Source organism: Lissotriton vulgaris, chromosome 5, assembly GCF_964263255.1.
Source record: "Lissotriton vulgaris chromosome 5, aLisVul1.2, whole genome shotgun sequence".
In the NCBI taxonomy this organism is placed as follows: domain Eukaryota; kingdom Metazoa; phylum Chordata; class Amphibia; order Caudata; family Salamandridae; genus Lissotriton; species Lissotriton vulgaris.
In genome coordinates this window covers 1,425,325,312-1,425,351,914 of record NC_141693.1, presented here as the reverse complement: position 1 = coordinate 1,425,351,914, position 26,603 = coordinate 1,425,325,312, and the positions used below count along the sequence as shown (strand labels likewise).

The window sequence follows — 26,603 nt, the reverse complement described above, 5'->3', positions numbered from 1 at the left end:
TAATATCTCAAGTGCCACCAGCCTCAACCATCCGCTTAACTATTGTGCTCTAGTCCACAATTACACTCACCACTTCTCCATCTTGGTGAGTGACAACAGCCTCGGGATCCTTTTTCTTGGGAACTTTCCTTGACCATATTACACTGCGTCTAAACAAGTTCATACAACAGGTTTTCCTCTTATCGTCATTGTCAGCGTTAGATCTAACGTCAGTTCTCTTGTTGCACACTGTACTAGAGCCACTTGTAAATCCATCAGTACATGCCTCATCGAAGACCAGCCTTTCAACCGATTCCATCAAATGAGTTCCACTTGAGAATGTGGCTGAATCCCCTGTGTCTCTAAACTCATATTCTCTCCAGCCTTCTCTCAGCGTACAGTTCTTTCCTAATGGAACCTTGGGGTGCGGACATAGTACGTTTGTGTGTGCCTCCACACTTTCCTTCTCAGGTACTTCGCTATATAACCGATCCAAGTACTCTCCTTGTTTGTTATACTTTGACTCCATCAGACTCTGACCATCTACTCTTCCCAGGTCAATGTCATCAGCATATTTCTCCCTTGTCCTAGGTCTGGATTCGACTAGTGCCGTAGCGTGCCTTGCTTTCTCATCTTTGAGGCGGGTGGACTTACAAAGGTCTTCCTCTACTCTCGTGAATTGTGTAACCACACATGTTCCCTTATAGACCAGCTCCTTTTTTTCCACAATATCATTTTCACTAATCTTTTCACCAAAACGTTTACTTATATTTTCTTCAACATCCTTTCCCAAGCAAGTATTTTGATTTTTTTTTAATTTGTCAATCGCTGCTTCTTTTATCCACTCATTCCTCCAAACAGCCCTTGTCCATCCTTCATCGACTATAGATGGTGGTGTTTTTACCCTCAACATCTCCAATTTGGTATTTTGTCTACTGTTTAGTGCCAACCCACTCATTGGTTCTGAACCTTTGGGATTTTGCGTTATTCTTAATTTCATTTGTTCATCCCATCCCAGTACAGATAACTCTTCTTCTGAAACATAAACTTTACTCCATGTACTTCTCTTCATGTAACTCAATTCCATCATTCTATATCCAATCAAGATGATGTTTTCACCCGTGTATGTTTCCATGGACATGTCTGCTTCTTCTAATTCGTTTCCTAGGAATATTGCCAATTTACTCTTCCATATACTTTTGCTTACTACTGTACTATGTGACCCTGAGTCAGCGATAATGTCTATATCAACTCCACCTATTTTGATGGTATACATATGGTTTCTTTCACTTTTGTTCACCATCATTTTGTCATCTCCATCTTCTCTGTATATTTTGTTCCATTGTGCATCGGTATTCATTACTTGCTTATAATGTTCATCTAACGCATGCATAACATTCTCAAACACATTCCTGTCTGTTCCCTTATTGATTTTCTTTTCTATGTTATAGTACACTTTCCGTCCACCAGCTCCTAAACTGTGTAACAATATTTTCACCTTTTCCTCAGGTTTTAATGGTTCTTCCTCTTCGTCAAAAATGGATATATAATTTTCAAAATATTCCTTCCACTCTTCCCATTCTGCAATATTAGCACCATCCTTTTTCATAAATGGTTCAGGTGGCGGTAAATTATACATTTTGTTGTTATCCATGTTAATTCCGCTATTAATTTCAATTTATACTCAACAGCACCGTTACTTCAAAAAATAAACCTTTCCTTGTATTTAACTTAAAAGGATACAGTCTTAGAGCTCCTCCAGCATACGATGTTCCAAAGAATATTATCGTGAGAAACGCAACTGTGATGCGTCCTGTTCAGATGTTTCACTATGCCAGCTTCAGTCTAAGATCATATATTTCTTCCCATATTAATCACGTTAATGGTTTCTTCATAACAAAGTGTCTTTTGTACTCAAAATGGCCCCTTGGACGCTCTTACGTAATAACGTTCGCTTATTACTCCTTATTATCGTTTTTTTTTTTTTTTTTAATATATCTCAGATAGGGTTAAAGTGTCCACTTTTCATTTCCTTTAAACTGCTTGTTATTCTCTTTTTCAAAGAGGATCGACATTCATGTACTTTTTCCAGAAGTTCCGATCATTATATTCACCTTGTTGCTGCAGTTCAATTTATACTCCTATATTATCTCATTTCATTTTTATACACACTACTGGTGCATTGAGGGTATTAACTTCCCTTCAAAATTAACACGCGCGTTTAATTTACTTCTCTACGCGGTGTCTTCCTCACTCCAAATGGCCCCTTGACGCAATAGCGTTATGACGTTTACGCTTGGCTGCACGCTGGAGATCTGAGGAGAATCTCAATTAGAACGCTGTTTGCGCGCTTTTTCACATCAAATTCAAAATGCGGTTACAGGGACTTTGCCCCCTGCCTCGCTCACTTCACCTTAAATTAGTCACGAAGGCTCTTCACATAAGTTTTACGCAGATTCCAGTATTAAGCATTCACCAGTCACGCTTCTTATGCTACGCATCCAAGGCTCCCTTTATCATCTTAAATAACGCGGTGTCAGAATTTCGTTCTCTGCTCCGCTCACATCTCCTCACTCATCTTAAATGGCTCACCTCATGAACTTTGCAGATTCCAGTGTTCTTCAACTTGGGTCTTACTTTTCTTCAATATTTCAGTTTAACGAGAACGCCCAAGGTTTATTCAGAATTCACTGGTCACTTTAATTCTCTGTAAGTCCAAGAGAATTCATTTCAATTCACTCAAATGTCACAATTTGCCGGAGATCGCGGAGGCTGCTCTTTTTTTCCTCAACTCATGAATTCTTCGTGTGTGGAAATACACGCTTCACGATGTCATCATTTAAAATAATCTTCAGTGGTGGGCTCTCCGGTGTGCCGTCCTCGTCGCCAAGTTTGTAAAGTAGACACACAGTGCTTTTGAAAGTGTCACTTTATTTCAAGTAAATACGACACACCGGGCAGAGCGCTCCGGTCACCAGCTCAATATCATGGACAGTTGCAACTGTCCTCATTAAGTCTCCTAACTGTCAGATGACAACACAACACGCCATCTGACGTAATGTATGCAAATAGGGTCGCGCGGCAGGGACGGAAACATGAAAGGGACAATATCCAGAGAGAAGGATACCTACGTCACAAACATGTAAATGCGGGTCGCGCGGCAGGAACGGGGACAAGGACGGGGACAAGGAAGGAGCAAATGCGGGAGGGAAAAAGTGTCAACGTAACACATCTCCTTCCGTAGGAACGAAGGAAGAAAAATAAAACACATGTAACAGTTGTAACCTGCGATTCTAGTACTACAGGAGTCTGTTCATAAAGCGGCCATGTTGTCACGGATAGATGGTTACATTCCACGTTGTCATTATCTGCGTTTGGTTCAAACCTTGACGTATAGTTCTCACCAATTCCCAATACTCCAGTGGTGATGCTGTGAACGTGGTAGGATTGTTCCGTGCGGGCAAATACCAAGTACTGTCCTTTTCCCCCACATGGATGAAAGAACTTCACAAAGGATACGGTATAGTCTACTGACAACCTGAACAGTGCTCTACCGCAATTTCCTGTATGCAATAGGTAACTTCCAAGTATACCTCATTGTGTGGGCAGCGCGGGGTTTGGGTGCCTTCTTATACTTTCCCTCTAATATCTCAAGTGCCACCAGCCTCAACCATCCGCTTAACTATTGTGCTCTAGTCCACAATTACACTCACCACTTCTCCATCTTGGTGAGTGACAACAGCCTCGGGATCCTTTTTCTTGGGAACTTTCCTTGACCATATTACACTGCGTCTAAACAAGTTCATACAACAGGTTTTCCTCTTATCGTCATTGTCAGCGTTAGATCTAACGTCAGTTCTCTTGTTGCACACTGTACTAGAGCCACTTGTAAATCCATCAGTACATGCCTCATCGAAGACCAGCCTTTCAACCGATTCCATCAAATGAGTTCCACTTGAGAATGTGGCTGAATCCCCTGTGTCTCTAAACTCATATTCTCTCCAGCCTTCTCTCAGCGTACAGTTCTTTCCTAATGGAACCTTGGGGTGCGGACATAGTACGTTTGTGTGTGCCTCCACACTTTCCTTCTCAGGTACTTCGCTATATAACCGATCCAAGTACTCTCCTTGTTTGTTATACTTTGACTCCATCAGACTCTGACCATCTACTCTTCCCAGGTCAATGTCATCAGCATATTTCTCCCTTGTCCTAGGTCTGGATTCGACTAGTGCCGTAGCGTGCCTTGCTTTCTCATCTTTGAGGCGGGTGGACTTACAAAGGTCTTCCTCTACTCTCGTGAATTGTGTAACCACACATGTTCCCTTATAGACCAGCTCCTTTTTTTCCACAATATCATTTTCACTAATCTTTTCACCAAAACGTTTACTTATATTTTCTTCAACATCCTTTCCCAAGCAAGTATTTTGATTTTTTTTTAATTTGTCAATCGCTGCTTCTTTTATCCACTCATTCCTCCAAACAGCCCTTGTCCATCCTTCATCGACTATAGATGGTGGTGTTTTTACCCTCAACATCTCCAATTTGGTATTTTGTCTACTGTTTAGTGCCAACCCACTCATTGGTTCTGAACCTTTGGGATTTTGCGTTATTCTTAATTTCATTTGTTCATCCCATCCCAGTACAGATAACTCTTCTTCTGAAACATAAACTTTACTCCATGTACTTCTCTTCATGTAACTCAATTCCATCATTCTATATCCAATCAAGATGATGTTTTCACCCGTGTATGTTTCCATGGACATGTCTGCTTCTTCTAATTCGTTTCCTAGGAATATTGCCAATTTACTCTTCCATATACTTTTGCTTACTACTGTACTATGTGACCCTGAGTCAGCGATAATGTCTATATCAACTCCACCTATTTTGATGGTATACATATGGTTTCTTTCACTTTTGTTCACCATCATTTTGTCATCTCCATCTTCTCTGTATATTTTGTTCCATTGTGCATCGGTATTCATTACTTGCTTATAATGTTCATCTAACGCATGCATAACATTCTCAAACACATTCCTGTCTGTTCCCTTATTGATTTTCTTTTCTATGTTATAGTACACTTTCCGTCCACCAGCTCCTAAACTGTGTAACAATATTTTCACCTTTTCCTCAGGTTTTAATGGTTCTTCCTCTTCGTCAAAAATGGATATATAATTTTCAAAATATTCCTTCCACTCTTCCCATTCTGCAATATTAGCACCATCCTTTTTCATAAATGGTTCAGGTGGCGGTAAATTATACATTTTGTTGTTATCCATGTTAATTCCGCTATTAATTTCAATTTATACTCAACAGCACCGTTACTTCAAAAAATAAACCTTTCCTTGTATTTAACTTAAAAGGATACAGTCTTAGAGCTCCTCCAGCATACGATGTTCCAAAGAATATTATCGTGAGAAACGCAACTGTGATGCGTCCTGTTCAGATGTTTCACTATGCCAGCTTCAGTCTAAGATCATATATTTCTTCCCATATTAATCACGTTAATGGTTTCTTCATAACAAAGTGTCTTTTGTACTCAAAATGGCCCCTTGGACGCTCTTACGTAATAACGTTCGCTTATTACTCCTTATTATCGTTTTTTTTTTTTTTTTTAATATATCTCAGATAGGGTTAAAGTGTCCACTTTTCATTTCCTTTAAACTGCTTGTTATTCTCTTTTTCAAAGAGGATCGACATTCATGTACTTTTTCCAGAAGTTCCGATCATTATATTCACCTTGTTGCTGCAGTTCAATTTATACTCCTATATTATCTCATTTCATTTTTATACACACTACTGGTGCATTGAGGGTATTAACTTCCCTTCAAAATTAACACGCGCGTTTAATTTACTTCTCTACGCGGTGTCTTCCTCACTCCAAATGGCCCCTTGACGCAATAGCGTTATGACGTTTACGCTTGGCTGCACGCTGGAGATCTGAGGAGAATCTCAATTAGAACGCTGTTTGCGCGCTTTTTCACATCAAATTCAAAATGCGGTTACAGGGACTTTGCCCCCTGCCTCGCTCACTTCACCTTAAATTAGTCACGAAGGCTCTTCACATAAGTTTTACGCAGATTCCAGTATTAAGCATTCACCAGTCACGCTTCTTATGCTACGCATCCAAGGCTCCCTTTATCATCTTAAATAACGCGGTGTCAGAATTTCGTTCTCTGCTCCGCTCACATCTCCTCACTCATCTTAAATGGCTCACCTCATGAACTTTGCAGATTCCAGTGTTCTTCAACTTGGGTCTTACTTTTCTTCAATATTTCAGTTTAACGAGAACGCCCAAGGTTTATTCAGAATTCACTGGTCACTTTAATTCTCTGTAAGTCCAAGAGAATTCATTTCAATTCACTCAAATGTCACAATTTGCCGGAGATCGCGGAGGCTGCTCTTTTTTTCCTCAACTCATGAATTCTTCGTGTGTGGAAATACACGCTTCACGATGTCATCATTTAAAATAATCTTCAGTGGTGGGCTCTCCGGTGTGCCGTCCTCGTCGCCAAGTTTGTAAAGTAGACACACAGTGCTTTTGAAAGTGTCACTTTATTTCAAGTAAATACGACACACCGGGCAGAGCGCTCCGGTCACCAGCTCAATATCATGGACAGTTGCAACTGTCCTCATTAAGTCTCCTAACTGTCAGATGACAACACAACACGCCATCTGACGTAATGTATGCAAATAGGGTCGCGCGGCAGGGACGGAAACATGAAAGGGACAATATCCAGAGAGAAGGATACCTACGTCACAAACATGTAAATGCGGGTCGCGCGGCAGGAACGGGGACAAGGACGGGGACAAGGAAGGAGCAAATGCGGGAGGGAAAAAGTGTCAACGTAACACATCTCCTTCCGTAGGAACGAAGGAAGAAAAATAAAACACATGTAACAGTTGTAACCTGCGATTCTAGTACTACAGGAGTCTGTTCATAAAGCGGCCATGTTGTCACGGATAGATGGTTACATTCCACGTTGTCATTATCTGCGTTTGGTTCAAACCTTGACGTATAGTTCTCACCAATTCCCAATACTCCAGTGGTGATGCTGTGAACGTGGTAGGATTGTTCCGTGCGGGCAAATACCAAGTACTGTCCTTTTCCCCCACATGGATGAAAGAACTTCACAAAGGATACGGTATAGTCTACTGACAACCTGAACAGTGCTCTACCGCAATTTCCTGTATGCAATAGGTAACTTCCAAGTATACCTCATTGTGTGGGCAGCGCGGGGTTTGGGTGCCTTCTTATACTTTCCCTCTAATATCTCAAGTGACACAACACGCCATCTGACGTAATGTATGCAAATAGGGTCGCGCGGCAGGGACGGAAACATGAAAGGGACAATATCCAGAGAGAAGGATACCTACGTCACAAACATGTAAATGCGGGTCGCGCGGCAGGAACGGGGACAAGGAAGGAACAAATGCGGGAGGGAAAAAGTGTCAACGTAACAGTAGTAAATCTGAAGAAGAACATTTGGCTGATTGAGCACAAAAATTGTACCTTTTTTTTCTCACATGAAAAGTGAGTTCTCGAACTAGAAAACACAGACCCTAAATACATGTGAATTATGAGGGTGTTTCCGTTTCTGCTTGTGGGTGCTTCCTTTTCTGCTTGTGGGTGCACTGGGTCTGTAGAAGTAGTTTACTGTAATCGAGTCGTATTTTGCAATAAAGACTTGCATGTGCATGCGAAAATAACTGAATTCGAAATCCAGCGAGATATGTTTTATGGGTAAAATTTCCGTTTTGGGTGTGTGCACTTGGTAACGTATGTCAGGGCAAAGGAGAGACCAAGAGAAAAAGAGCTGGAGATTGTGGTGGAAGGATTTGCCTTTTCAGAAACAAGGAGGGATTACAAAGATTGTTTAGGGATACATAAATAAATAGTGCTGTTTACCGTCTCCTTTAACCTAGGAGCACTATTTGCTGCATCTTTATATAGATCAGAGTCCCGAAAAGCAGCGTTCTAAGGTTATATTTAAGTTTGTGCTAGGCGGCGTTAGAAGACCAGTGTAGGGTGGCGTTTGAGGTTAGTTGTGATGTGAAGAACCTTTTTCTAGTATTGTCCTCCAAGCACAGCGTCATGTGTTTACATGTCAAAACCTCCATGTCGCGATGCCGTCTTCCTGTCCACTGAGTACAGCTCATGTGTGAGTCCTTGTTCAAGCCACAGTACTAATGAGGGCACTGCTAGTGGCGGAAGTCTCCCGGAGCTTTCGTAATACTGCTCCGTCCAACGCTTCCGTTCATTTGTCTGCGGTGTAAATGAGCAATCCTTTAAATTCAACAAACATTAAAAGTATACCTTATTTAATAAATTGTGTGAATGATGCTCCCAAAACTACTGGTTCCAAAATATCAAGCCTGCTACTCTGCCGCTTACTTCTTGCTGAGCTTGTCTGCGTCCCCGGGATGTGCTTCCACTGCGTCCGCCATGTCTGCCACTAGGAGCAGAATGTAATACATCCGGGTACCGGAGGCGGGGAGGTGGCTGGAGCGTTTCCGGGTCAGCAGAGGTGGCTGCTACAGGCAAGGGGTGCGCTGGGGACGCGGCGTCCGCTTCCACTCGGTTTTGGCGCAAGGCTGTTGGGTGCCGTTTGAATTATGCAACCCAGGCCAGGCGATGCGGCGGAGATACAGGGAGTCACGACAAAAGAGCCAGGTGAGTGGGGGGTGGCTGCGTGCATGTGTGTGTGTGCGCGCGCGTGTGTGTGTATATATATGCAGTGTGTGTCTGTGTGCGCATGCGTGAGTGAGGCTGTGAATCTGAGGCAGGGGATGTGCACGGCGCCGTGCGCGCCCACAAGGAGAAATCAGCGCTCGTGCCCATCTCCTGTCTCAGATTCCCGGGGAACTGAAAACAATAGGTCTTTCGTTGACGCAAGACTAAAAAATGTGTGCTGCAACAGCTTTTGTTTTTCTATTGTTTTACTTTTGTAGTATGGCGGCACTTTGCACTGTAGCTTGAAACGTTTAAAGATAAAGCACAGCGTGCAGCGATTGCTACAAAAGTAAATAAATGGAAAACAAACGCAGCAGCCACACGCCTTTTTTTTCTATTTGTTAACTTTTGAATCAATCTCGGCATGTTGCCTTTATTTTTAAACGTGTGAAGCTAAAGCGCCGCGTGCCGCAAATGATAATAAAATAAATAAATAGTCAAATAAAAGCATTATTCTGTTAATGTAACAGAAAAGCACTCTTTAAATTACCTCCTCTGCAGCATCACGCATAACAGAAGCAGGATTCCAGGACCGGTTGCAAAAGCCAGACAGCATGTCGTGGCTGCTTCAGCAAGTCCATTAATTAACTAAATAGTGCACACTAACTGTTAATGGAAGCTAGTGAGTAAGGACACATGTAAGAGGGTCTGTCTTCATTGGAGGTAACATCAGAAGAGAGGGAGATACTAAGGAGGGACTACTTAACCTATTCACAAATAAAAAGCCACCATTCACAAAGGAGAGTAATAGGAGCCATTGAAAAGATGGGCAGAGCTTAACGTTCATACCTGAATACAGCATGTCTCAAAGAGACAGTGCAAGTGCTGCCTATGTGAGACCTAAAAATGATTTGGTTTGAAGACAGAGGATGCTGATCCATGAAAGCAGAGCTTGGTGTGTGGGTGATGGGTAGGGTGGAGGAGGAAATTAAACAGCAGGGTGGTATATTGAGAGGATTCCAAGAGGAGAGCGCAGTGATCAAAACAGATAAGAGTGTAGGGCCTCTTTGTTCAATAGCTACTGTCTCATTAGCTCGCTGAGCTTGTACCCAGGTTTCACAGAATGGGATCAAATGGCTGGGCCTTCTCTGCAGTGAAAAATTGTAAAAAGAAAATATGTGCCAGTGACCAGGGCTCTCTCCACTCAGAAAACTGTGCCCGGTACAGTTAAATGTTGGTGCGCCAAATACCAAGGCTGTGTAGTCCTAAATCCACCTCATGGCTCTTTAATAATAATACTCAGCTTTGTATTTCACAGCTAATTACTTGTGAGGATCTCTGGGCGCTGCTCCTAGGTACATGGAGATTACGTGAGTTGCCCAAAATTACAGAATGTTAAGCAGAGGCTAAACTCGAACATGGTTTCCCAGCTCCAAAGTCGGCAGCTCTGGCCCTTACGCCACACACTCTCCCTTTAATCCAGTACTTGGCACTCCCTATCCATTCATTCCCCTCTTGCAAATTCTTGTTTTCTCCTTGTTTCATGGTTTTTACGCCGTTATTTTAGGGAAAATAAGTGTTGGTCCCTAAAAATGAGTACTGGCCGCCCCCACTAGCAACCACTGTCTCAAATTAAGCACTGCTTCTTTGTGATCATGGCACATGTGTAGAATAGCCTTCCCCTAGCCATTTGCTCTGAATCCAGTCCCTTGAGCTTTCATAAATTACTGAAAACTCACCTCTTCCTGTGTTAGGCTCTCGGTGCATTCTCCATTTCTTTTTCTTCAGCGGCAGGACACCTTTGGATATGTGCGCCCTCTTTAAAACCAAAATCAAATCCTATATCCCGGCTCGTCAGAAACAAAAGTGAAAAGTTATGAGTAAAAGGCGTTTGGCTACCCTTGTAAGGTGCCCTTGATTGGCAGTCTCTCAGACTGCATCCACAGTGGTAGGAGCAACAGACTGGTTTCCCCTCTGATACTCTTATTTTTCCCTTGCCATTAAGCCCATGGCAAATTAGGCTCGAACATCCTAAAATGAATGAATTTTGCTGCTGACATTCTGCTGACAGGCACAGACCTGGAAGATTCTTTGCCACAAATTCTGTCAGAAGTATCAAGGTGCACAGGACTTTAAGGACAACCTGACCAAAGCTGTGGGCCTTGGTGTAATGCGGTCTGTAACGGGTTTCATTCCCTACCCGAGACCACCCAATTCCGCTGATCCTGAAACTCAGTTCGCTATCTGAGGACTCTCGATGACCACTGATGGGTATTAGGGATGCTACTGAGAATCTAAAGTCTGTGGTCAAGTCTAAGCTAATTAGCTGCAAAGGCTGCCCCTTGTGTCTGATGGACAGCACAGCAGTGCTTAAAATGTCCATTATTCCCAAAATCCTGTATGTGTGCTAGGCAATTGCGGTGGGGTTCCTGAAGGAGTTGCCTATGCTGTTCCAGGGCTATTGCGACGGGTTCCTCTTGCAGGGGTAGAGAGCCAGTCTTCAAACAATGTAATCTGTGTCTCAGGAAGGGAGGGTTGTTCATGCCTGACATAGTTTTGTAGTACCAAGCTGCGCTGCTATGAAACCTCTGTTATTGGAGCTGACAATAGACAGACGTAACCTAGAGCATGACTGGCCACATATTCCAAGGGAGACTGCATTGGAGGTGCTGTCGCTGTCTAAAAATTAGATACCCCAAACTGTAACTCAACTCTTTTACGAGGGCAAACCTGACCGAGTGGGACCGACTACACATGACTTCATACCCCTTTCCCTTCACCCTGTTCGGGGCAACTTCTAGTCTGATTTTGGCTCTGGACTGGACAGGCGGGCTTTGTGTAAGGAATTTTTACTTTCTTCAATCACGAACCCTTACTACCCAAATCAATGGAGATCAAATTTCAGTTCGTTATGGAGCAAACCAGATGAAGTCAGACAGTTGGCATTTTGGAAACTTGAAATATTTCTAGACAGACCTAGTAGATGCATGTCTTAATAACTGGTAGGGCTGTCTGATGTCTTGAGAGGTGACCGACAACTGCACCAGAAAGCAACGGGTTTCCCATACCCCACATGAAAGAATCCCTCCTCCGGTGTTAGTGATTGGGAGAGGAGGAGGCAATATGTCACAGTGCAAGAGCATCGGCAATAAGAAAGGGTGGCGAGATCAGTACACCCTTTCAGGGTGCCTCCCACCTTTTTCTCGTGGTCATTAGGAAAAGTGTTCAAGTACACCAACTTGTTATCAGCAGACATGGTTTCTCAGTGGTCCCCAAAATAAATGCAAACAGTTGTGGATCCACAAGTAGTGGACAGGCCTCCCTTCTAACCTGGAGGGGAAGAAAATTCCACAAGGTTGAAAGGGGTTAAAGTGCTCAGAGGCAATCTGATGCTTCTACTAAAGTCTGAAAAACCAAAGTAAAGACCATGGACTCCAGCATTTACATATGAGTACTTGTGTCTTACTCCTGTCTTACATTGAAATTACTCCAGAATATCTAGAGCTAATACACTAATCATTTTCTGCTTATGTTTCTGCAGACGTGTATTATTCATGGACTTCTAAGAGACAAGCTTACATAGAGAAAGCTAGTTCTGTAATCCACAAAGCTTTTCCCTGGCAATATGAGTGCCTGGCTGTGTGATATACATTCACAAGCGTGAATGTCAGATTCAACTTCTCACGAAAAGTACTTTGTGAGTTAGGCTTGTTCATTTAAGTAAACTTCAATTCTAAGACAAAAATAAGAAACAACTTCACAAATAAAAACCTTTATTTGGAACCATAATGTTGCAAAAACGCTGATCTCCATTTGCTCATTCTTCGTTGCAGAATCCATACGTTCCTCTTTGTGATGGGGAAGGTCACTGCAGCCATTGGGAAAGGTAGTCTGTCCTCTTCACTTATACTGTAGTGGTTAGAACAACCAGAGAGACAATTAGGTGTAGGCCCCCCTCTTTTCTACAACTTGAGACTTGCACACTGCTCATTGACCAGGACACACCGAGAAGCCTGAGGAAGATGGATCCCAGATTGGAGCAAAATAAGCGGAAACTCAGACAGGTATGTATCATGCACACTTAGATGTTACCGACTCCATCCCAGCACTGCCATCATTTCAGACACTTAGGCTTCTGGGAAATCAGACCTTGATGCTGTTAAGATGTGAGGGAGTATCTGTGAAAACTGAATGTCAGAGGTTTAAATCCCATCAAGACATTTATTGTTCTAAGATAGACAAACACGAGTAACATCAAGTTTGAGAATTATAACATCAAACAGAAACCTAATTCAATATGTGATTTTTGCTTCATAAATGGTTAAAAATATAATAATAAATAACTCTTTAAGTGGAACTATTTATCTGTGAACTTTTCAGTTTGATATTGAATGGAGTAAGAAAATCTCCAGTGTAATTTTCTGCAAAAGTGTTTCCTACATTACTTTGAAGACATAATGCACTGAAATTTCAATGTTCACCATCTCAATATGTCTTGTCCTGCAGAGATGCTAAGAGGGAAGCGAGTGATAGTCACTGGAGCCAGCTCTGGCATTGGGGAGCAGATGGCCTACCACTTGGCGCGCATGGGGGCCCATATTGTCATTACAGCAAGGACAGAGGAGAAGCTGAAGAAGGTAAGTCTCTCACCGTAGAAGTGTATGGCCAGCCCTTGCTGAAGTTAGGCCATCCTCTTGAACATGAAAGGGGTGGGTGTAAATCATAGACTGTGGAGCTTCTAAACACAGCTACACCAGGTGATCAGACTGCCTGATCCTGAACACATATTAATTAATAGCTTCACCAACCAAAAGTAAAAATATTTAAAACAGAAGTGTGTAATGTTTTCTTACCTTACATGCACTTTGTGTTAACAGATTTTAAATATGTATACCAGATTGGCTGGTCTTTAAAAGAAATTGATTTATTTATTTAGTAGTAGTATGCCATCTAGTGAATTTAAACATTCAATTAAAGTTAGATTGACTTAAGCCTGAGACAGTTGTAGCTAGTTTTGAAATGAGTGCAGTGAGACAGAGAATTTGGTCAACGGTGAATTAAAGTGATTGTGATGGGACCTATGTGGGAAAGATATTTAGGTTGGTAAAACTTCCTAGCCATTTATGCACCAAACATAGTCAACTTTAGAGTAGATCAGGAGGAATTCAGTCTCCGATGTATTTAACTTTTGGAAGAATGAGCTCCTCAAGTTTGTAAGATTTTTAGGAAGATTTTTCAGGTAGTGAAATTGCATGTGTTCGATATTTTAACCTAAAGGTATGTGTAACAAGGGTATTGGCATAATGTAATCCCTATAGTATGCAGCAATGGTCCAAGACATCCCATGTAAAGGTTGAATGGAAAAGGCGATAGGATAGTTGTGTTTTGAAGCTAGATGACCGCAAGTGCTGCTTTGTGCTTTTAGGTGCCATTTTCACACAAAAAATGTATGCATATCTCTGGTGTTACTCATTGGATTTTAAATGTCCTTTCCAGGCTAATCTCCAGACATAAGTTTGTTTAGTGATGCTTCTTATGGTAGGGTTGTCCACAGGCACAACGGAGGCCCAAAAAGATGTGAGATTTCTGCTCCTGACTGTCCTCAGCCAATTGAAACAATAATCAAAAGGCGAAAGGCTGTGGCTCACCTAAATTCCCTTTGCAAAGCAGTGCTTACAGTCCCACACTTCACCCTTACCATACACCATTTTGTTGTTCTGGTATAATTTTATTTTTGAAACGCACTCTATTTTTCTTACTTGGTTTAGGATTTTTATTGTGATGTGTTTTTAATTTATTATTTATTACTGTTTGTGTGATGCATAAATACTTTACACAATGCTTCTAAGTTAAGTCGGACTGCTTTGAGTCAAGTTACTCGAGAGTTAAGCACAGGTTAATTCAGTGACTTTTGTAGGACATCCTGTCAAGGATTTTGTTTGTTGCTTGAGTGGGGCTTCAACCCCCTCATTCAATTTCTTACATTGAGTGTCTTCCTGTCCTACTGTTGGGATCCTGTTCATGTCCTAGCTTTCTTTGGGGGACATGTTCCAGGCTATGGCCTTTTCAATGGACGCTAAGCGCCTCCTCACTGAACACAGCTGCAATCTTCAACTTTCTCCAGCTTCACCAGCTAACTCCTTTTCACCATGAGGACTCACAAGAGAATGAGTACTAGAAAGGTCTATGCAATATGGTTTTAACATCATATCGTACACTGATGATATTCGGCTGATTGTCACCCTGTCACAGGATATAGTCAGCACGGCTGTTTCACTGAGGACCAGTTTGTCGGAGGTCGCTCAGTTGATGGATCTCAATTGCCTGAAACTAAATGCAGGGAAAACTTAGGCCCTCATCCAAGGCAAGCAACCCTTGATCTGGTTTTCTGCTTGGTGTCCAGAATCGCCCGGACCTTTAACTTCCCCACAGCTTATGCTCAAGAACCTAGGCATTTGGTTCGATGTAAAACTCCCATTTGATAGCCAGATTACGACTTGGGCAGGCAAATGTTTTGGGATGTTAAAAACTCTAAAAAAAAATCCTTTGCCTCCTGCCTAAATCTGCGTTATAGTAACAGGGTTAACCCAAATTGTAGTCACAGTGACCTGGGTATACAATATTATATGGGAAAAGGGGTCCCGGACTTCAAAAGACAAAGGTACTCAAATGTTCATTAAGAAAAATCAAGATACACTTTTAGGAGTACAATGTTCTTTAATCACAGAGTACTCATTCTTATTATTAGACCAACAATTTCACATAGAAATTCTTCATTAATTCAGTTATAATTGTGCCCGAGAGAAAGGGAGGGGGGAGGGAGGATAGGTGTGCGTTGAGGGAAAAAGTGTTGGATGAGAAGAGAAAATATTCGCTTCAGTGCAAAGAAAACACATTCAGAGTAAAAACATCACTTTGTGGCTCTCCAAGGGGGCCAAACATAATTGCCATACAAGGTCAAACTATAGTTCAAATAACCATGCTACAAAAAAGGGGGAACAATCCTGCCAGGGATGGGAGCCGGTTCGATAAGGTGTTGGTAGTCTACGTTTCAACCCTAATAAGCGTAGGAAGTTTCCCTTACAATGCGGGTCTCCTTCAGGACAGGAAATGGGGGGGAAAGAAGAAGGGCTTGGACTGTTTACCTACAAAAAACACATAAGTCAAAGTCACAGTAGCTCTTAACCAATGTGAAGCACCAACTTGTGTCCCTACCTCATTCATTATCTTGCTCTTGAAAATCGCCATGATGAGAAATTTCTTTGTTTTCCAAAACACCTTTTATTTGCAAACAAAGGGAGTCGCGATGGGGGCAGCCTTCGCTCCAGATTTGGCAATTATCTTTGTCAACCTTTGAGAACACCTTCATCTTGAATGACCAGAACCCCTTCAGATCAATCATCGATATGTGGATGCGATATATATCGATGATATCGTCCTTATCTTGTCAGGTAATGAATCTCGTCTAGCATCATTCCATTCTTGGCTGAATGAGATCGCATGACATTCAATTTACGATTCAATCGGATAACAGGAAAATAGACTTCTTAGATCTATCGATTGTAGCTGAGGAAGATGTCCTACACACGACCCTTTTTAGGAAACCAGCAGAGCGAAATTCATTGTTACAATACTCGAGCCACCACCCTAGAGGACTTCGGGACAACTTGCCCTTTGGACAGTTTTTTTAAGGATCTGACGAAACTGCTCTGTTGGAACTGGAGGTCTCTAGTTGGCAGAGGTAGGTACCACTGTCCAAATAGGGACCCTTGATTCTAGTCAGGGTAAGGAGGAAACCCTCTGAGAACCCCTGCTCACCCTCTAGGTAGCTTGGCACGAGCAGTCAAGGCTATTCAGGAGGCAATGTGTAAAGTATTTGTACTAACACTCACAGTAACACAGTGAAAACACCACAAACTGACTCCACAACAGTTTAGAAAAATAAAGGTATTTAATCTAAACTACACAAGACCAAAACGACAAAAATCCAACATACACAGTTCAAGAATATGGTTTCAAAAGAGTTCTTAAGGTTGTAATAAAAAGTTCTTTATGTTGCGATAAAATAATCCACAGTTGCGTGAAAAGTTCACAGTTGCGTCACGTTTCAGACACAGTACCTTTAGTTGCGACAAAGTTCCAAAAGCAGAAGCTGGTGCGGTGGAAAACAAGCGATGCGTTGCTCCTGAGACCCTGGGGAGGCGATGCGACAGCCCCGCTGCAGCAGCGGGCGTGTTGCGACGAATCCGGTCTGTATGGTGAGGAAGGCCACTTGTATGGATTCCGGTGCGTAGGTTCCGTAGGAAGTTTGTTCTCGCAAAGGCAGGATGTGACTATCTCTGGAGTTGCGACGATCTCCGGGGCGACGATGCGCGAACCAGCGGTGATCTTTTCTCTCACAGCTCCTCGATGCTATGGCTTCGGCGATGACTCTCGCAGTGACGTGACGCGGTTCGCAAGCAGGCGGTGCGGCGATCTCACCCAGCGATGACAGGCTCTGCGACGACACTCGCAGCGATGTTAGGCTTCCCGCACCGATCGGGTGCGTCCCGCAAACGAAGGATGCGGCGGCTCTGACAGCGGCAACAGGCGATGCGACGATCTCGACATTCGTTGTGGCGGGAAACTTCTCGCACTGTCAGGGATGCGCTCCACGGCAAGCGATGCGATAACTTTTCTTTAGCAAAGTCTCTCAAGCTTAGTTTCCAGCTTCCCAACACAGGTACAACTTCCAGAGGCACCACACATGGGCCAAGCACTCCAGGAAGGACAGAGCTCTCACAGTAGAGCTCAGGGGAAGCTGGGGGTGAAGTCCTTTTGTTCCTGGGACTTCAGAACAGGGAGCCAGCTCTTCTCAGGCCCTTGGAGATTCCTTCATGCAAGGAGACACAGAAAAGTCCTTCCCCTCTCCTTGGCAGCAAAGCAACAGCAGGGCAATCTAGCAGAGCAACAGCTGGACAATCTTCCTTCTTCAGTTTCAGCTTTCTCCTTGGCAGAGGTTCCTTCTTGATTCTAGGATGATCTAATTTTCTGTTGTCTGGGGTCCTGTACTTATACCCCTAAAAGTCTTTGTTCTCTTTGTGCAAGTGGGCCCTGAGCCCGGTCTGAACCATTTCTGGGTGGTTCTTGAGCACTTTGTTACCCTGGCTTCTCCTTTCCTTTCAGAGTGAGGGGCAGGGTCATCAGCCGCCCAGCAGGAGGTGGAGCCAGCATTGTGGAAGGCAGGCACAGCCCTATTCAGGCCCAGGTGCTATCTACTCTCACCTCTCAAGTTGCAAATGCAGTCATTCAGCCTAGGGCTGACTCAGCCAGCCTCCTGGGGAATCCCCAGCCCCTGTCACTCTCAAACCAGACAGTCAATACACAAACAGGCCAAGGCACACAGAAGGGTCAGACGAGAGAACAGCAACTTTCTAAAAGTGCTGTTCTCAAACACAGGATTTAAAAACAACCTTTTCTAAAAGATGTGTTATTAAATTCTGAGCTCAGGAATACTAGACTCTTATGTCCTATCTTGTTCCTATGAAAAGAAATGCTGGTAGCCACTGTAGCCAGCATTCCCAATGTTAATCTATGGAGCAAGATAGCCTTACAATAGTGAAAAACGAAAATGGCTGTAATTCACTACCAGAGCATGTCACCTGCACCAGTACATGCTCTACCTTTCACATACACTGCACCCTGTCCAGGGGGGTACCTTGGGCCTTCCATAGGGGTGACCAATGTGCACAAAAAGGGAAGGGTTAGGCCTGGTCAGTGGGGACACTGACCAGGAGGACATGGCAGTTCACAGGCTGCATACAGGCACTGCGGTGGCAGGCCTGAGGCGCCATTTTAGGGCTACTCATGTGGGTGGCACAATCAGTGCTGCAGGCCCACTAGTAGCATATGTCATCACCAGCCCTGGCACACCCAGTGCATTTTACTAGGGACTTCATGGTGATACAAATATGCCAATCATGTATATCCAATCATAATAACAATTTACACAGAGAGCATATGCACTTTAGCACTGATCAGCAGTGGTAAAGTGCTCAGAGTCCTATTGCCAACAGCCACGGGTCAGGAAAAATAAGGGAGGAAGAAGCAAAAAGTTTGGGGATGACCCTGAAAGAAGGGCCAGTTCCAACATGCTCCAAAAAGGAAGATTTCATGGAGGAATCTGAGCGTCTGATGGAACGCCTAATTGAGCGCGGCTACCCGAAGAGGTCAGTCAAAAAAGCGAGAAAAAGAGCATGGTTAAATCCACGTGAGGTTTTGCTACAACCGAAGGAACGTGTGGACAAAATGGAACAGCGCTTGATTTGTGTCACTACTTTCTCAACAAAAAGTACTGAAATCAAAAAAACAATAAATAAACATTGGAATATAATTTCAGACGATTTAAGAACCATCACTCCACCAATGCATTCCTTTAAAAAGGCAAAAAACATCCGCGAACATGTGGTGCGCTCCTTTTTAGATCCTCCTGCAACACCCACCATAATGTCACTCTGGAACCTCCCACCGGTCCTCGGCCACCATAAATGTGGCAACTGTAAGGCCTGTGCATACACGATTGAAACTAAAGAATTTCATTTCAAACAACATCAAGTTCCACTCAAATCTCACACCAACTGTAACACCTCAAATGTGATTTACGGCATCATTTGCCCATGTAACCTTGTTGGGCAAACTCAACAAAAAGTAAAAATGTGAATTTTACAACATTGCAGTCCCATTTAGATGTAAAGTTTCAGGTGCCCCTTTAGTGGAACACTGTATGGAAACAGGACACTCCCCTGACTGTCTCAAATGGATTGTCCTTGAACATGTCTCCCTAGGCCCAAGAGGAGGTAACATAGGCCCCATACTGAATATTAGAGAACTGAAATGTATCACTTTCTTTGACTGCGAGGCAGGTGCATACCGTCCTAAAGGGTTTTGGAGTAACAAAATCCACCCCACTTAGTCTTTCTACCTTTTCCAACAAACGCGAGAGTAGGCCACGCTCCCTAGTAAATGTAAATGTAAATGTATTTGAGCTTATATAGCGCACAGCTACCCGCAGTGGGTTTCCCGGCGCTTGCTTAGGGAACCCGTCCTGGTATTCCCCTGTGAGATAACCCCGGCAGGGTATCCACAAGGTGAAAGCCAGGCATCCCGCCGCGAGGGGCCGTTGTGGAGATTAAGCAAGCTATTGCCCAGAGTCGCAGAGTGTGAACCCGTGAGTCGAGAAGGCACCGGAGCGAGAATTATCGAGTCCGTGGAATTTTTAGCCCAAGACCCGCCGAGGCGGGGAATTGAACCCTGGTCCAGGGCCGATCTCAGCTTCTGGGTCTGCCGCCTCTAACCCCTGAGCCACACTTCTAGTAACGCAATACAACGGTGAACGTGCATGCCAGGCACAGCCATAGCAAGGATACGGAGCTTGGTGGAAATCGGACTAGCTTGTAGGAACTGAGACTTCTACTGCTGTCAAGGTATTACTTTCTCACTCGCCCGTTCGAATTCCTACATGTTAAAAGATGCAAGTCTGACAGTGCAGATAACTCCTATGGTTTTGTCATTTCCGCCGGCTGCTGACGGTCAGACGGTGAACCATAGAACGCAAGCCCAGTTTTGCATCGCGGTTTGCCCGAAGTGATCCACGTTTTGAATTGAGTTAAGGTAACTCTGTTATTTGCCCCGTTACTACCGGATGTCATAGCGAAGGCCTGCCATTCCGTTGCATTCGGAGTAACTCCTGCACTATTATCTATCGGGCACATGAGAATTAAAAAGTGATATATGAACTAAGTCCGGCCTCTTGCCTCCATTATCAGGTATTTGTAGTGGGTTTGCACTCTTACATGTTAAAAAATGGAAGTTTGACAGCATGGATAACTCATATGGCCTTGTAATTTTAGCCGGCGGCTGAGGGTCATACGGTGAACCATAGAATGTGAGCTCGTTTTTACATCGCGTTTTGCCCGCGGCAATCCACGCTTCTAATTGAGGTAAGGTAACTCTGGTATTTGCCTCGTGACTACAGGATGTCATAGCGAAGGCCTATCATTTCATTGCAAAATGAGTAACCTATGCAATGTTATCTTTGCAGCCCGGGCGATATTATGTTAGAATAGAAAAGCGATACACGAACTAAGTCTGGCCCCCATTGCCTCCATTATCAGGTATTTTTTAGTTTTTTTTGGGCGGCAAACCTTTTCTTGGATCAAACACCTGACTATGATATAATAGTCTTTAATGATTTCCCCAGTTTAAATATACCGTGATACAGGAAACCGTTACAAATTTTACAGCGCCAGCCGCCTGAATATTTAAAGGCGAGGTAATTATAATTCTATGTGACGTGGCTATATTGTACCCTTCACCAGCAGTCGTTTTTAATAATTAATACACATATACGCTTTTGCCTTTAGCTCGAGTCGTCCCATTGAACAGTGAATGGACAGTAAACTTTATTCTGTAACTTGACGCACGATCTGCAGCTTTGCAAGGTAACAATAGCCTTGCCTCATGACCATTTGTGTTAATTAAGTCACTTTTATACGTCCCCTTTGACTCTGTCCTCTGTCGTAATTGTGTATTTTGTGTAAATATGTAGTTAGTAGATGTCTCTCGTATTTATTAGGTGACACTCTGGGATCTTTTGAGACCCTAATTCTGACTTATATGTTTTTTGTAGGTAAACAGTCCAAGCCCTTCTTCTTTCCCCCCCCACTTCCTGTCCTGAAGAAGACCCGCATTGTAAGGGAAAACTTCCTACGCTTATTAGGGTCGAAACGTAGACTACCAACACCTTATCGAACCGGCTCCCATCCCTGGCAGGATTGTTCCCCCTTTTTTGGAGCATGATTATTTGAACTATAGTTTGACCTTGTATGGCAATTATGTTTGGCCCCCTAGGAGAGCCACAAAGTGATGTTTTTACTGTGAATGTTTTTTCTTTGCACTGAAGTGAATATTTTCTCTTCGCATACAAAACTTTTTCCCTCACCGCACCCCTATCCCCCCCCTCCCTTTCTCTCGGGCACAATTTTATAACTGAATTAATGAAGAATTTCTATGTGAAATTGTTGGTCTAATAATAAGAATGAGTACTCTGTGATTAAAGAACATTGTACTCCTAAAAGTGTATCTTGATTTTTCTTCATGAACATTATTTGAGTACCTTTGTCTTTTGAAGTCCGGGACGCCTTTTCTTGCCTAAATCTGCCAGGAAAGCAGTAGTCCAGGCACTGGTCACGTCTAGACTGGACTACTGTAATGTCTTGTACCTAGGAGGATCACAATCCCGGCTGATGAGACTTCAGCATGTGCAGAACGTTGCAGCCCTTCTGTTGCTGAATCTTCCTAGACGGGCTTCTATGAGAGCTGCAGTTTCAAAGTTGCATTGGCTACCTCTGAAGAGGCAGCTCTCTTTTAACCCCTTCACTGCGGCGGCTATTCCGCCGCAGTGCTAAGGGGGTGGGGGGCCGCGCAGCGGTCCTGTGCTCGGTGTCGGAACCGCTCCGTCACGGCACGCGGGTGAGCTGTGCTTGTGACGGAACGGTTCTGTCACGGCCCCGCCTGCTCAATAGAATGCACCGCGCAGGCGTGGAATTCGCGCCGCGCAGGTGCGGCGAGCGGCCCGTGACGGAACCGTTCCGTCACCAGCACAGCCCACCCGAGGCTCGTGACGGAACGGTTCCGTCACGAGCATGGGAGGAGTTAAAGACCTTGCTACTGGTACAGGGCTTTTAAGAGCCAAGGTCCCCGTTATTTGCACCCCTTCATCAAGCCTTACTCTCCCGCTAGGAGCCTGAGATCGGTCGGGGTCTTGCTGGCTTGCATCCACACTGTAAAGAGAGCTCACATTGGGGCCTGCTCTTTCAGCTTTTTATCTTTCAAGTTGTGGAACTCCCGTCCCTTCCAACTAAGACAGACAAAAACCTAATCATTGTTTAGTCGTTTAGTAAAAACTTTAAGCTTGGCTGTTCAGGTCGGCCTGATTCTGCTGTTCATTAGTTCTGCCCTGTTCTCCTGACCGCTGGGAGCTAGACCTGCATCGCTGGGACACTTCGACTGAAGTCGCTGTGCGCTATACAAACTACATTATTAATATAGCTAGCTAAATTACGACCGTTGCGCACCTATAGTCGCTACGTCTAACTGTTCACCAACACCGATGTCTGAGATTTTCTTTTATTAGCTAGAACAGTGGGAGGTATAGGCCAATCTGTACATTAATATGGAACTCGATCTGTTTCACAGAAGCCCAAGTAAGTAAATCGCTCTGCTTCTATTGATATGCACAACTGGGGTGCACACTACCAGGGTTAGGGCGTGTAAACCAAAAATAATTAAATAGAACATTCGAGCTAGAAGGGGCTGCTGACGCTCACGTTTGCCCACCGTGCCCATCAGTCATACGCACCAGGCCTGCTGGTAGCCATGGCGCTGCCCAAGCAGATCATTCAGGCCTCTCTCCAGTTACAGTCGCTGTCTAGATCATGACACACCGCCAGGAGCGTGGTTACATCCGGGGACCCCTGAAATGGAGAACCCATTAGGGCCCTCCCACCCTCAGGCACCACCACTCATCAGACCCAACTCGCAGGTGGAGATGGAAGTTTGGAAGGCCTGGTGAGCGCCCCCAGCATAGTACATAAGGGGAGAAACTCCTGCTACATGCAGCAGACATGCCAACCATTCAGGCGGGAGACTAATGATTTGAAGGCTAGTCTCCCACCTCCCGATTCAAGCATCCAGAAACCCGATTCCACATGATGCAGCAGGACTTACAGAAATACTCACTGAGGCCCCCGGTCAGGCCAAGGGAAGGGGGGGGGGAGGGGGGGCGCGGGCTATCCAAAGGGCATGGCAACTTCTATGGCGCATTTCACCGTGGAGAGTCACCCGGCTAATACATCGCATGTACGTATTCTGTTTAGCCCTCGTTGCCCCTCCTTCAGAGTATTCTAGGTGGAAAGATCCCCAGTTCCTTACTCTCTAGTTTTGTTTTACCTTTCAGGCGATGTTCAGTACTTCACCATTTAAAGCCTTTGAGAGTGGAGAGCAGCCTCAAGGGTTAGGGCCAGATGTACGACCCGTTTTTGCATGTGCAAACGGGTTTGCGAACCCGTTTGCGCATGCAAAAACATATTGGGTCATGTACATAGCCCTTTTAGCGAGTCGAAATTATTACCCCCTTGCATTTGTCACAGTCTTTTCTTCCACGTGTATTGGCTTATACAGTTTCTCCTATGATGTTGACTTGTCAAGCTTTGATGAAATTAATACATATGACTCTCTTCCTGGAAGTGAGCATGCTGCACTCTACTTACAGGTGTATGTGTGACCTATTTCTATAAAGCAGGAGTTATTTCTTGAAGATGGTGAAGAAACATGTCTTCCAGTTACTCCTGGGATCCATTTTGTTTTCCCCCTGACCCGTTTCGTTCAACTCGTTATTCAGGTCTTTGCATCCATGCATATTTCTCCTCATCGAAGTTGAAATGTTGGCATGTATGCTGCCCCAGCTGTATGTAAAGTACTATCTAGCATTGCATGCAGCGGTTAACCTTGTACCTAGTTGCTTCTGACACATTTGTAAATCATTATAAAGTCTCATAGCTCTGGTGTCATAAGAGGTTTATGGTATGTTGTAAAAACACGACTTATTTTAACGATGGCTGAATTGTGTGAGCAGTCTCAGAGTTCCTTAGAAGCTGCACCCACCACCTGCTTTCGGCAATGAATGGCCCAATAAAAGACCAACAACAGAATTATCCAGTCATTTAATGTTTTCCAATCTAACTTCTGTCACTATCCCTAACTTTAAAGACTTAAGAGGATTACTTGGCAGCCATCATCATTCTCCCTGCTTGGTGTTCTCCGACAGATTTCTAGTGAAAGGAGGAAGCAAATGTTAGTTGCCCGTACAACACACATTTATTTAAAGATCATCTGTGTACGTCATCTGATTTTTTTCTGGATGGTATTAATAAATGCAGTGTGTGTGTTTGTAAGACTCCCTTACGATGGACAGCAAAATAAATAAATAATAAACAAACATAGGAGGGCTGCAGGGTTGGGTCGAGGCATCTAGCACATGAGGGTTGTCAGCTGGGTCACAGCCGGTCAATTGCCAGCATAGCTGCCAAGGTTTCAGATTGCTATGTGTGACATTTTCAGACTTTCAGTGAAATTATGAGTAGCATTTCATCGACTATGAGTGACACTTTCTCGCGCGCAAACTCAAGCAATGAAAAGGAGGAGAAACATATAAATATGAGCAATTACACCCATTTGAGCAACAAGAAACCCTAAAATCATCTTAAAACTTCTGCAAAGCACCAGAAATGGAAGAGCTGGACATCAGGGATTTTTCCTGGGATGAAAAAAGTGGTGGGGGGGGGGGGGGGGGGGGGCGGGGTGGTTGTCTCTAAAACGGGCATGCATGACCTATGGAATTAAGAGTATGGCTTAAACACAAATTACATTTCTTCACTGGCAGCACTTTGCTGGAAGAATTACGTTTAAAACTATTTTATTGGCAGCTTATATCACACTTCACAACCGGGGCAGAAATGTGCTTGTGCAATCCCGTGGTAAAAATATTCCCCCTTAACTACTATGAAATGAGGAATGAATGAACATGTCAAGTTCATGGAGCTTTAAAGACACTCCTCAAAAAGGAAAGTACATTAGGAAGCTAATTAACAAGTCACACTTCACTTACTCTGTTATCAGCTGCTGCGAGCACAATTGATGCAGAGCTCCCTGGTGGAACAGGTTACAGAATAAGCTGCGCCTGCTGAGGTCGAGCCCGATGGACTGGGATCGGGCCTTCCCGCTTGCCGACATGCTGCCTCTGGGAGTGGAAACAGGGAGGGGGCAGACTCACCCAGCTGGTCCTGCTCTTTATCTTTGCAGAGGCCGCCGCACCCCCCCCACGAAGGGGGGGGCTCAAGGGCCGGCGCCATAATCCACGCCGAGCCCCAGTGGAAGAACCGGTTTTGGACGCCCAGAAGCGGCAGGAAGGCTCAACACCTCTCAGGGGAACATCCTGTTGGCACCAAGGAACCCCCCAGCCAATAGGGGGGACAGCATGGTACAAACCCCCCAATGGGGGGGGCAGCTGCACGGAACGGATGAGCAGAAGGGGGGTATATAAGCCACCGCTCCCCCCAGATAGCTCCTAATTTTCGTGGAGCGGGGAGAAGCGGCGCACCTGAATTTTTGGACCCACCCACCCACACCTAGGAACCAGCAGTTGTCGCAGTGCTGGACAGCAACACAAGCATTGGCGCAAATTGTTACAACGGATGGCTAAGGAGACACACCAACAGGGCGGTGTGTAGAAGTAGGCCACTCTTTTTGGGATGCCGCACGGCAGGGTGAGGTGGCCGGGCCAAGGAGGGGAATAGCGAACGGCGCTCGCGGCCCAGACCCGGCCGGACGGCAGGGCACAAAAAAGGTAGCGAGTTGGGCCTAACTCCTTGGAGAAGCTACCCCTCCCTACACGCAAAGGGCGTGGGTGACCAGCCAAATGGTGGTCCTAGAGGTAACACGACAATGAGGACTACCAAGGACCAACAAAAGAACTGGTTAGGTAGGCGTGCCATCTACAAACTGAATGTACCACGATATGATCTGCACAATATGATGATTGACATGTTTATGACCCAGATATGATTTATGACAAGGAGGATGACATGTATGATTTATGACCCAGATATGATTTATGACAATGATGATGACGTATGATTTATGACCTAGCTATGATTTATGACTATGGCGATGGCATGTATGATTTATGACCCAGATATGATGTATGACATGTTTATGACCCAGATATAATTTATGGGATATTGTGTTGACATGTATATGACCCAGATATGATTTATGATCCCAATAAAACTGCGGCCAACAACCACCACAACAACTACGACCTTGTTGGCTAAGTGTATTGGGATAACAGGGGTAT

General features: G+C 44.3%; 1 protein-coding gene across 1 annotated transcript in view; it reads left to right on the top strand.

Moving 5' to 3' along the window:
• Window positions 1-26,603, top strand: part of LOC147712695 (11-beta-hydroxysteroid dehydrogenase 1-like) — a 208,052-nt gene that overhangs the window by 63,688 nt on the left and 117,761 nt on the right. The window contains exon 2 of the mRNA XM_086923363.1: window positions 13,157-13,287. Coding sequence (XP_086779489.1) covers window positions 13,157-13,287 — 131 coding nt within the window. The remainder of the gene's footprint in view (window positions 1-13,156; window positions 13,288-26,603) is intronic.